Source organism: Pipra filicauda, unplaced genomic scaffold, assembly GCF_003945595.2.
Source record: "Pipra filicauda isolate LSUMZ 115617 unplaced genomic scaffold, ASM394559v2 scaffold22_size4397567_pilon, whole genome shotgun sequence".
Taxonomy (NCBI): Eukaryota; Metazoa; Chordata; class Aves; order Passeriformes; family Pipridae; genus Pipra; species Pipra filicauda.
Window position 1 is genome coordinate 4352740 of NW_024104343.1, and position 13510 is coordinate 4366249.

The 13510-nt window shown below is 39.1% G+C and overlaps 1 protein-coding gene across 1 annotated transcript; it reads left to right on the forward strand.

The window, feature by feature from the left end:
* The first annotated feature begins 3826 nt into the window (after positions 1-3826).
* FGG (fibrinogen gamma chain) lies at positions 3827-9109 on the forward strand. The gene is made up of 10 exons (XM_027739562.2): positions 3827-3942; positions 4034-4078; positions 4508-4691; positions 4792-4885; positions 5852-5982; positions 6621-6754; positions 6885-7069; positions 7800-8077; positions 8358-8524; positions 8889-9109. Exons 1-10 carry the CDS (start codon positions 3868-3870, stop codon positions 8901-8903), a joined length of 1308 nt encoding a protein of 435 aa, XP_027595363.1. The 5' UTR covers positions 3827-3867; the 3' UTR covers positions 8904-9109.
* The last annotated feature ends 4401 nt before the right edge of the window (positions 9110-13510 follow it).

Consider the following 13510-nt stretch of genomic DNA (forward strand, 5'->3'; position numbering starts at 1 on the left):
ATACATTTCTTACTTTTCCTCTCTCACTTCTCAAAGAAATAACTATTTCCAACCAGTATTTGAGCTGTAGCACAGTGAGTACCTGTACTGGTGTCACAGGTGAAAAGAAATTAGTCTCTTCCATGAAGAGCCATTGATTTTTGTTGACTCAGTTCAGGAAGGGTGGGGAAGAAGTGTGTTGCACAGAGTGGACTATCCAATTGGCAAAAATGTTGTGATTTACCTTTTGCCCAAGTTTTGAGTATTGAAAGAGAAAGATCAGCTACAAAACCTTTTTGTTTTTCATTTTCACTTTCGTACTGTTGGCTTTTTAGCACACCATCAGCATAACTTCAATACTAGACAACTTGTTAGCTGTTTCTATTTCTCATCCTAATTGTCACTCACTCATTGATTGACCTAGCAAAGGGGATTTTCCCCACTAATCTGTTTAAGTTAGTAGTAGTACAAGCAGGGTGATGCATATTGATGATGGATTGCAAAGCAGAGTAGGGGTTTTTTTTCAATATTTATTATTTGGTATTTTTCTATATTTATTTTTGATGTTTGTTTTTAAATGGGAAGATTAACTGTGGGAGCATCTAAAAAAAATGCAAGTTCAAGTCCACTGAACACTTTAGGTTAAACAGTAATAAAACCCCATTGAAAATGTTAAAATATGTCACTACAGAATTTCTGAAATACTGTAGACTGATTTTTCAGATTAGATTCTTAAGGCATGTAAGTATGAGTTTAAAAAACAGCTGTTTTTCCAAGACAGCCGTAAGGATATAATGATATTCAGAAACTAATTTACAAACAAAAGCATATTTCTTTTGATTCATTTTTCTGAGGAAAGGTTTTCTATGAATACTGGGAAGGTGTTGGATAGAGTCCCAGTGGCTTTATGACAAAAATACTAATCAATATTGAGTTGAAAAAAGCTCTTTTAAACAAATAATGATTTACCTTTACTATCTCCTCAAAAATATATTGCAAGAAAAAAGTAAACTGAGTTTGAGAACTCTTATTTCCACCTGTGCTACACAAATTGTTCTTCATGTGCTAACAAAGCAGTAAATAGACTTACTGGAAATAAAACACTGGCCAGAAAATCAACATGGTTAAATTATGTTGGACACGTCTCAGGGTACAACTAGGTCTCTAGCACATTTGTTTGGTAAATGGGTCAGCTGTTTTGCAGCCAGAACACATCAAGTCAAAATGTCATGTAAGGGAGGAAAAATACTACATACTCATTCTTCTAAGAAAACATGTGGTTTTCAACTTAATGAAAAGCGGGAATAAAATATTTCTAAATAATGAATGGTGAAACCAGAGAAGAAAAGAAAAGAAAAGAAAAGAAAAGAAAGCAAATATATGAAAGGATTAATTATTTAAAGCTAAATCATGACCATGTACTTAGTAAAGCAAGCACAAATTTCTTGAGGTTCGGGTATCTACATCCTCTGCTAAGTAGTACCAGTGTTTGCAACCATAAATACAGCTAAGTAGAACTTACAAATGCAATGTGCAGATATTTGGTAATCATTACGGCAATGTTGAAATTTGATTCCTTCATGAATATAAATATATACAGAGATAATTTTGTGCAACACAAGCACACGATTTAAAATTTGGGTTTTCTATTCCTTGCTCATTTTTAGGGATAATGGTTCTTTTGCTTTGTCTGCCCAATTAGCCAACTATCTTGAACATTGAAACTCTATTTATACATGGATATTATTTCATTACAACCATTCTCATGGTTTAATTCTAAAAGCTCAGGCTTTTTATCTCAAGATCAACTAGGCTATTACTGCCAGAGTTGACTGTTGTCATCTTTTCTGCCTCTTGAAGTTCTTGCCCAGAAACACAAGACAAATTTTTTCATTTTCTGTAACCAAATATTCTTCTGACAGAATTTCAAGTCTATATGTACTGTTATTAGTGACAAAAGGGAAAGGGGTGTTCTTTAGTCTGTTAAAGGCTGAGGGATACCTGAATTGTGTTAGGTGGTTCACCTAATTGCGTCACGAACAGCACGTGCCCATCTGCACTCTTCAGTGTACATCTGCGGTTAAAGCTGGGCCAGTTATCTTACGAAGTTCATACCAGCCATCTACTCATTCTGTACTGTCATATCTAAGGGAATCCTGCTGGTGCACAGCCTCTGACATTGTACCTCCAGGACCCTGTGGACCCATGTGTCATGACCTGCAAAGAAGCAGCAAAGCAAGCTCAATGTATGAGCAGCAGCGGCAAGGAGGTTCACTGGTAGTTTCCTGAGTTGATGTTAACACCATCAATGAAGAAACAAGAAAAAACACAAAAGCAGGTAGACTTTTACCCAGTTTTAATTTACTTTATTTTCACTCTTTAAGAAACAGAACTAACCACATAAAAGGTGGAATCATGTCCTCTCTGTATTAGTATGGACAACAGAAGCACATTCTGCACATGACTCTGGAGGGTAATACCAGATTTGGAAGGACAAACTTACAGCATTAGTCATCTTCTGAAAAATACTTTTGGCAACCTGGCAGCTAACTCACTGGTCATCAGTACAGCTACTGGAAAGCTGACTCTCCCATGAACAGTGCTTCAGCTTCACGGAAGTGTCACATCAGTTGGATTTTTAGCATCATGAATACTCATATCTCCTTCTGGCAATATCTTCGAACATGATAGGAACATTCTGTTTGACCTAACGTGACCAGATAAAAAGAGGATATACAGGTCAGGAACTCTCCATGTTTCAGGGCATAATTTGATGTAATTTTGTAATAATCTAGTTTATATGGAATGCTTTTGTCTATGTTTTAAGTGCCTATTAAGCAAAGTTGAAGTATTGATCCTGCTGTACAAAGGTGAAATCATTTGCCTGAAATCACAAAGCTGACCCCAGTAACAAAAGATCTAGCAGTGAGCCCCAGTCCCACCATTCTTTTCATTATTTGGTCAAACGTGTAATGAAGTCAAAAGCCTCATTCAACATTGTCTCATCACGCATGATGCTGTACAGGCACAAAATCTCTGGAGAAGTCACAGCCTGGAGACCAGGTGCAGGGCATGAATGGAAAGGTATGATTGCTGTTAATACAGATAGCACATACTGAAACAATTTGCCTGGGACAAAGCCTGTAGCAGAAAAGGGGGCCTGTCACCAGTCTTCTAGCAATATTGAATAAGGCAGATTCCAACAAACTAAGTCCCCCAATAAGAAAGCACTGACCAAAGCCATTGAAATGGACTCCTTGTGTTGAAGGGTAGGGAACATTTGTGCTTTCATTGTCTGTGACAAATACCACAGGCTTCTTTGCAGATATGCCACTGTCCAGCAATTTCATACTTTTCTTTTCCTCAGTTTTGTCATCCACAGAATAGGGAAAATTATGTTGAGTCTCTTTGCAAAGCACATTGAGATCTGTGGCAGAGAAGTGCTACATAACCACAAAACAGTGTTTATTGTTAGGCTACAGTTGTTGCACATAATTCAAATGGCTACTGTGGCTTTTCCTTGTACTATTTGAGTGAAATTCTGCCAGCCCCCATCGTGAAGCCGAGTGTGTTTCCTTATGCTCATGTTACTGGATATAGCATCTCAATGCCTTGTTCCACTTTCCTGCCTCCCCTGAGGCCTGTCTGGAGCAGAGATCAAGTGGGTAAGTGGGAAACAGGTTCTGAAAATGGGAGGAGTAAGAGAGGTGTGCAAATTCTGGGAATCCACCTCAAAACCCTACCCCACCTCTTCCCACCACCTCCCAGTGCCCGCCCCTAGCTTCAGCCTGCCTCCTTAAACTGCTGCCACCCTGTGCTGGGTTGAACATTTTCAGCTGCTGGCTGCACAACTGCACAGAGCAGCCGTCAGCACCTGGTGGGACAGACATGATGGGGCTGAGGTTGCACAGCTGGACTCCCCTGGGGTGTCTCCTCTCCCTGCTCTTTTGTACCAGCATGGCGGTAAGTGAAGAGAGAGTGTTAGAAAACATGTTAGCACAGAAAGCGCTGTCAGAAAAAATCCACTGAAAATGGTCTTCTTTCTTCTCTTCAGTACGTTGCTACCATAGACAACTGCTGCATATTGGATGATCGATTTGTAAGTACCTGAAAAATTTTCTTTTATCTTAAGAGTGTAATTAAAGCTTTCCTATGCTGATTATTAACTACCATTATCACTTGAACCTCATTGTTTTCAATACTTATTAAGTGTGCTGTGCTTAAACCTGTTATTTATTAATAGCAATGTACGCTTGGTAAAAACGTATGGGAGGCTGCGCTGTGGATGAAAGCACATATCCAGAAGATGCTACAAAAGTAATAGCATGCACTGTTTTCTTGCTATGTATGCACATAGCATGAAAGTAAACTGCCTCTGTAAATACAAAGACAGCAGAGTGGCAAATTCGTGTTCTTTTTTATCCACTATCATTTGTGTCAGCAGTGCATGAAAGTTCCTCTGCCCAAACATTCTGCTCTCCTTTCTTTGGTCCCAAAACATTACCAACTATTATTCTTTCTTCTTTAGGGTAGCTTCTGCCCAACAACCTGTGGCATTGCAGATTTCTTTAATAAATACCATGTCACTGTGGATAATGAACTGCAGGAAATGGAGAGAATTTTGCAGCAAATTTCTAACTCCACAGTGACAGCAGAACATCTGATTCAGCACATCCAAGGCCTCTATCCTTCAGAGAAGCAGACATTACCAAGTGAGAATATAGAAATAACTACACAATTGAAAAATATAATTTATGTTTTCCTTTTAAATTGCATAATTGCAATTATTTTATACCTTTGTCTGTTTTACAGATTCGATTGATGCTCTTACTCAAAAGTCCAGGAAAATAATTGAAGAAATTATCAGATATGAAAACACTATATTGTCTCATGAAAATACTATACAGTAGGTATCTTCCACTTTTTATGTTATTGACAATACAAATTGTTTTATTTCTGTTCTTTTATCAAGTGCCACCATGGCTCTCTCAGAAATGTTTTTTTGTGCTGACATGGACAGTTTTGCTCACACTGTCATTAGTAGCTACCTAGCAAGGCACAGGAGGATCAAGAGGATCTGATACTGAATTCTTTGCTCATCTGCATGATCTGTTAATTGTGCAAGAAGTGCAAGATAAGAATGCCATGAAGCCTGGCAATATTTCTATTTATGTTTCTTTTGCTGTAGCAGCTACCCCTACATTTCTTTTTCATGATCTTTGGAGGTCATGAGTTCGTGCTGTAATGCAGAGTGTGTGGAATATTTATACAATCATTCATTCTGACCAATTTTTCTGCATATATCCATGAAAATCAGCTCAGTTACATTGTTATAATCATAATTAACTTTAAACTCATTAGTAGTCTGTTCTACATTGACATTGAAAATAAAATTGAAAACATCATTAATATTTTTAAATCTTAAGGATATGTTTTTTGACCGGAATGTAAAAAATCTCCACTTCTATACCATTATGTCAAAGATTGGTTAGGCATTCTGACACTTACAGTAGTTTATTTACAGAACTCATGTTTTACAAATACATCCATAATTAAAGAGGAATAGTTTATCATTTACTTTAGGAGAGCAAAGTAAAACTCTCCATAGAGTTATATTCATACATTAATAACTAGTTAGAATTTTGGTGATTAGAGTCAAGTTTTGCATGTGGTTTTGAGTAAGGTTAAGCATGTGCTTTCCGATTTTGGCTAGTTTCCTTAACTTTAAATATCAGTGCTAATAGATGCACCCCCTTTTACAGGGGTGCATGTAGCAGCATGCTAGATATTTGAGGTGTGTGTACAGGGAAATGTGTATTACATATTCAGAAACAGAGGAGTCAACAGCCCGTTTTTATGTCTTTCTGTCCAGACAATTGACAGATATACATATATTGAACAGCAACAGGATCACACAGCTGAAAGAGAAGATTACCCAGCTTGAGTTACAGTGTCAGGAGCCATGCCAAGACAGGGTTGAAATACAGGAGACAAGTGGAAGAGGTATGCAAAATGCTTCATATATGGTGGAGAGTTAATTCAGTTACAAATGCCGCCAATTGACGTCACAGCAATGAGTTATTTGTAATCTCATGGGCCAGATTTCTGCAAAGATATATAAAATGTCAAGTTATAAAGCTGGTGCTTGGATAAATGTCAGTGGCAAGTAGACACTCTGCAAACAAGGCATTCAGATGGGACACAGTTCTTCCGTGGCCTTTTTAGCCAAAATACCATTGTCCCAAAATGTATGCTAAACGTAAGTAGACTTTCGATGGAGAAACAGAAGATAACTCATTATCACATTTCTACTGAGTAACACAGGAAAAAAAATATTCCATTAGTTCCAAAAGTGTCCTTTTTTGTTGCTATAAAAATTAATGCAATGACTATGTTTTACATTTAAGTTGCTTAAACTCTATGTGAGACTAAATTCATCTTCATCTTACACAAGTCCTGGGATGCTCAGTAAGATTTTTTATAACAGTGACATTAAAGTATGTGGACTAAATAGCTAACTTTGCAACAATGGCATTTAGATTAATTGTATTTCTTGCGCTAAGAAAGTTAGAATACAAAATATATGTGAGGACAGAATTGTAGCTAGATTAATCATGATCCTTTGAATATCTTTACTTCAGATTGCCAAGACATTGCAAATAAAGGTGCCAGGAAAAGTGGTCTTTACTTTATCAAGCCTCAGAAAGCCAAGCAGTCATTCCTAGTCTACTGTGAGATTGACTCATATGGCAATGGCTGGACAGTATTACAAAGGGTATGTCTCTTATGTATTATTACTATCAGCAAGCTTATTGCATCGGCACAGATTTATTTACCTACATAAGATACATATTTTTTTGACTGAGGTTTTTATTTCTGGTTTTGGTGGGTTTTTTTCCCCCCAGAGACTGGATGGGAGTGAGGACTTCACTAAAAATTGGGTTCAGTACAAGGAAGGATTTGGACACCTGTCTCCAGATGACACCACTGAGTTCTGGCTGGGCAATGAGAAGATACATTTAATAACTACACAGTCTACTCTGCCTTACACCTTACGAATAGAACTGGAGGACTGGAGTGGCAAAAAAGGGTATTTGCTCATGATGCTTTTGAAAATGACAGCTTAAAACCTACTGCTCCCACTGCTGCATCAGTTTGTACAGCTTTGAAGAAATTACAAGCCCTTAGACCTGCTAACATGCGTAGGACACTGCTTTGGCTCCTGAACTTAGAGCTGTGACAGCAGTCACTGTGGGACTTGTTGCCAGGCATGTCTGAAAGCCACATGCTGTCAGCACTCATTTATTAGGCAGAAGGAATATGTTTCTTCTCTTCAAGTTTCTTCGAGTCTTATGTGTCTTATGGGCTACATGACAGTTATAAGTCCCTTACAAATGAACTGTTCTGTTCTATTCTTTTATTTTCTATTCTATGTATTCCTTTCTCCTGGAGGACTTATTGTCCTTGCTATTTCTGGAGACATGCGCTCCTTCCACCAAGATATTTCTCGTGACCTAAGTAAGCCTCAGCATTACAAACTTGGGAGATATAGATATATGTGTGTCTGTGTGTTTTTATAATGTAGATATTTCATATATCAGTGAAGACTTATAGTCAGAAAACATGTCTGGTACTGGAGTACAAAAGTTGGTTGGATGTATGTCAGTGAACTGAGATCCACAATCACATAAAACCAATTCCTTTTAAAAAGCTAGGATGTAATAAATGCCTTTTCTGCAGTTCTAACACCTATGCATTTTCCATTTGTGCATGACTCAGAATGCAGCATGCTCATAGTCACCATTCTCCTTTGTTTACAGCACTGCTGACTATGCTGTATTCAAAGTGGGAAGTGAAGAAGATAAATATCGACTGACTTATGCCTACTTCCTTGGTGGTGAAGCCGGGGATGCCTTTGATGGTTATGATTTTGGAGATGACCCAAGTGATAAATCCTTCACCTATCATAACGGCATGCAGTTCAGTACCTATGATAATGACAATGATAAATATGATGGCAACTGTGCTGAGCAAGATGGATCTGGATGGTGGATGAATAGATGTCATGCTGGCCACCTCAATGGCAAATATTACACAGGTGAAGTGTCTTCTAAATACTTATAATCCAGGACACTGCATTTTAGTGGCAAAGAAAAATCCAAAGCTGGCAATAACTGTTAACACCAGCAGTAGGAACTCTCCATCCCAAAGTGGTAGAATCAATCCTGAGAGAAGCAAACTAGGAGGACAAAGGCAGTGAACGGGGCCCGTTAGCATGCCCAGGGGTGCCATGGAAGTGTTAGTACCAGAAACATGTATGGGCGCATTAACTATTTTAGAAAGCAACTAACTCTTTTACTCCAACTGATATTTTTTAGGTGGTGTGTACACAGCACAAGACGCTGGTCCATCTGGATTTGACAATGGCATTATCTGGGCAACCTGGCGTGACCGGTGGTACTCCATGAAGAAATCTGCAATGAAAATCATCCCATTCAACAGACTGTCAGTAGATGGACAGCAGCACAATCTAGGCACCAAACAGGTTCGACCACAGGGCTGAGGAAATAATTAAAATAATAACAGAACATAGTGATCATTTCAAACACTGAGCATGGACAGCTGAAGTGTTAAGCCCACTTACAGAAGTTGGCTTTGTTTACCATTTTGTCACAGAAATACTTGTACTTCGATTTTAGTATACTTTTTACATTACTGTTTCTTTTAACAGATAAATAAATGGATAGTCTCATGATCAGAAATAATCCTTTGCCCTTATGTGTTTTAAATGTTACATTTTTAATTTCAAACTAGTATAACAATGTATGAACACTATCAACATGTCATCATAGCCTTATGTATGTCTTTCTTTAAGAAGAACATTAAAATACTCTTTTTTTCTGTTGTAGGTTGGAGACGCGTAAAGGACAATTTCACAAAGGCCAATCTGAACAGGGAAAGCAAATCTTTTCTCTCCTAGACACTGAACTTACCTATAGTCAAACTTACAGTTTTGACTATAAAAAACCATTGACTGTAAGACGCCCAAACCTCTTCCCTGAGTGGTGCTTACCTCTGTGGATGGTTATATTTTTCTGTACACATTCTCAATAAATTTTTGATTATTACAAAAAAAGTCTGAACTTGTTATCTGTGCTCTGCAGTTGGCCAAACAAAACTAAGAAAACTTTTGATGGTTGGAATGTTACTCCGATCAAACCTATTTGATTCAGTCATTTCTGAATTGCACACCAGTGGTTTTTGCTCTTTGTTTAGAGACACGAGTTGGAGCTATTTCTCCATAAAATGTGGCTTGTTTCCCAAAGTTTTCAAGTTTTCTAATAAAATTGTTTTGTGACATAGATCAAAGTACATAGCAACTTGAAAGTGGCCTATTTTACTGCTGAAGACTACTTAACTGAATTTACCACAAAGTAGTGTTCAATCAGGATGTGTTAGGAAGTATACTATCAATGACCAAGAACAGTGTTCTACTCCAGAGCATACATACTAACAAGTCGCTTAAATTTTACTCGGAATAGGTTTCATTTGCTCTACGACACACAGTAGCGCACTGTACAGCCATCGTTCCTGAATACCCCCCCTTTTTTCATAAATATTTAAAATTGATCCAGTGTATCTAGTGTCATTATCCAACTAAAAAATGTTAAATTTTACAGCATAAATTCATTGTATTTTACTTGCTTTTTCTTTTTCCGGGTCTGGTAATAATTTCCCATGTGATCCACGTAAGCAAATTCACAGCACAGATCAAGACCTGCAAAGAGTTTGCGAGTCTGAATGTACTTGCTCAAAATCTGATGAGTAGTGCATTAGCAAATCACTTTAGGCTTGTAGACAAATTTGTCAACAAAAAATACACTCAGAGGTAGAAACTGTCTCAAGCTGATATATTAAGAAGTGAAACAGGAAGTATATCCCAGTCTTTATTTTTAGCTACTTGTGAAAGAACAGAAATTGCTCTGGTATTTCTCAAAAGCACATTCAAGTGCTTTATTTTAAAGACAGGGAGACATTACACTAAATAAAAGAGATGTTAAAGTCATTTTATGCTACCTCAACAGTCTTCCAATTTTGGTGCCTAGGTCTCTAGTGAGACTGCTGCTGAGCCTCTTCCCTGGATCTGAGTCTCCACGGCGTGATAAAGTGCTGGCTCCCTCTCATTTTTACTGAGGTTTTGAATTAATTGAAGTTTTACTCTTGGACTAAGAGTAAAAGACTAAACATTCTAAGAGGAATGTTTGTTTCTCACAAGTAGGTAAGAAGTCTACTTGTGTAGGGTCACCCTACATCATTAGTGTAGGGTCAGATGGGGCTAACAACTGTTTGAAATGAGGGATGACCCCTCCACACCACTGAACTGGTGTATTTGCACAACTCTGTTGCACCCATGCAACCAGCCATGCTGCACAGCTCACCACCAGCCTTTACACCCAATTCCTCACCAAGCAAAGCAGTTTTCCTGAACGTTTTGTGCTTTAAGGCCTTTCCCCTGGCTCCTCCTAGCTGAAGCAGTATGTGTAGAGAGGCTGGAGAGAAGGATGCAAGGGAAGGGTTGGCAAACCCAGTCTGACCCTGATTCTGCAAACACACACTTGAGAGGCATTGGCCGAGTCCCTTCCACTTCCTGTTTTCAATTTATGCCACCTATGACGTGACTTTAAGGTTGATATTATTTATATATTTGCAACATGTATTTTAAAAATATTCCTTTCCCCTCTGTATCCACACTGCTGGGCCTGAACTGTGATTTGCCTCTCCTGGTTTAGCTTTTGGCTACAATGATTTATTTCATGATAATCTGCTGTAACTGGACACATTCCATTGGTGTGAGCTGGCATTTTATGGACTGCTCACCACAAATAAGATTAGCTTATTCTTCCAGTTGTTTTGTTGATTGGTGTCTTAAGTTTTCACAAATCATTTTAACCTCTGGAGAGGAGCATTTACTCCAATGGTCAGGAGAGTAAGAGTTAGTGAATCCAAAAAGCCTGATCTTTCAAACAAGTCCTATGCCAGAGTTCATCAGTGAGTCAGGCAGGATCCCAGCCCACAGTTATATTCTCTGGGCCCTGAAAAAAATCTGGCAAGAGTCATGCCTTTGGAAGCTCCTTTCTTCTGTGTCCAACCCTCTGTCTATCAGAAACAGGCCTGAAAAGACCTCCTTTAACTCTTAAAAAGAGAATAATACTCTGTATTATTTTTTGCAAGCAAATACATTGCAATTGAACTTAATGCCCCTATTTTGTATACTGAGATCTTGTCTTTCTTTTCTCTAAATTGGTCTTTATTGTACATGACCCTCAGACCATAGCCTATAGTAAAAGTTGCCTGTATTTACAAAAGTCTGTCCCTCTCAGTTTATAAAAATTTATTATAGGACTTGGTGGCCTTTTTTGCACACCTTGTGCTAGCAGTGACTCTTCCAAAGACCTCTGTAGCACAAAACAGAGGAATATCACTCCAAAGGAAAAAAAAAAAGTGGATAAGGAAGGGATAGAAGAAAAAAGAGTCAAATAAAGTGCATGGACTGGAGGACTTTCTGGATTCCTCAGTCCTGGGATATTGCATGGGGAAAGTGTGGGACCAGGTGCTGGGACTGACTAGTAACAACTTCAAAAGAGTTAGGTAGCCTAAGGAGCATATGAAGAGAAAGTGAAGATGAGAGCTGAGTCTGAAGGAGAATGGAGGCTAAGACAAAGCATCCAGAGGAGGGACATGAATGAGCAGATAAGAGGAGCAGAAGGCACCACTTGGAAATTGGTGATGGGGACTGGTGGTAGGGCAGGAGACAAAGGCAGCGCTGGGCAAACAAGGTGGGACTCACATATAGGGCACACAAAGCTGAGCTAAATCCCAGACTCCCTGACTATTACTGTGGCATTCAGCCAAGAGCAGGGCAGATGAAGTGGTGAACTGCACTTCTGTCCTTTGATCATGAATTAAAGTTAAATCCAAAGTTTACTAGCTCTTGGCCTCTAGCCTTTCAAACAAACACTGGGAGAAGTGACTGGATGATTGCAACAAAAGGTACAGGCTGAAGGTCAGGCACAGATTCAGCCCTCAACTGGAAGGCTTGAGAAGCTCCTCCTTCACCCCAGCCTTCCCCAGCAGCTCCCTTCACAGCAAGCAGGAAACCCCTCTTAGCTTACCTAATGTTTATGATCAGTTATCAGCTTTTTCCTGTCCCTCTAGCCTTGATGGCCGAGTTTTCCTTGGACTAGCGTTAAGTTTAATGTGTCTGAGTGTCACCAGAGAGCTGTGCCCTCCATCAGGGTCAAAAGAGGCCTGGAACATGCTACTTGCCATGTCCTCTATTACACCGGTGGCTGATGCCCAGGTCACCACCTAGCAAATTGTCAGCGTGGTTGAAAAGGCCAGAAATTCTTTTTCTTTACGTGCTTTTACAACTCTTGATTTTTAAGGTCTATTAAATTACAAAAATAATGTTCATGTATTATTGATGATCACAAAATCAAGCTCCTACAAAGTGGGAAAAGTTAGAACCAAAGTCACATGTCACATCACATCTGAATTATGAGGGATGCTTTAGTTGCTGCATAGCTTGTAATGCATAGAGTGGGCAAGACCGGGTGGGATACAGTGGTCTCTTACTTACAGCTGATATCCTGCAGAATTAGGTGCTATTTCTGCCCTGATCACCCTGTTCCTGTGGGACCAGAGGCAAGACACTTAGGTGCCTCAGAGCTATCTGCTGATTGTTCCCCCTGAGCCACAGTGCAAGCACAGAGATGCAGCTGCCATCAATGGGATCTGCATGTATGGTGTGCTTTGAAGACTCAGACTATTGAAATGGATCCCAAAAATTAGTAACTACTTTTTGACTTAAACTCCTCACTTGGTTTCTGCAACTGTGAAAAAGGGAAAGTCATGGCCAGGGAATCAATGTTTGTAAAGAACTACAGGAAAATTTTTGAAGATTTAAGCAATCTGCAGAGCATCCTCAGTCAATGAAAAGACTGTACAGCTCTGGGGAACTGCTTGCCTGTGGAGCACCATCCATGCTCTGTGTGAAGAGAAAGGGGTTCAGTGGAAGAAACATCATACGTGATCCTGCAATGAAGCACAGTCCATGAATGTATGCACAAGGAGAACCCATGGAGGTTGCACCTGCAATTCTTGTGTTCCTAAGCAGGAAGATTCCAAGGTTGTGAACTTTAACCAGACTTTTGTATCTACCATAGAGGCTAAAATAAAGCTTTTCTGAGTTTGAGTGGGAGATTTGCAACGGAACTCAGTGTATTTTTGATGAGGCCCATTTTACTCTGTTCTGTAAAATAATTAATCCTAATCCTGCAAGACTTCCTCCTATTGCGTTCCTTCCCCCCTTTGAGCATTTAATTGTCCTCTGAGTTTTTTATAGTTCTTTCACAGAACTGCTGCAACAGAGAGAACTAAACTGTATAGGACTTGATGGGGAAGCATCATCAATCTTGCCCCTGATGAAGTCAGCAGCTGAGAATTTTGGTGTGTTAGTATGTTGATTATC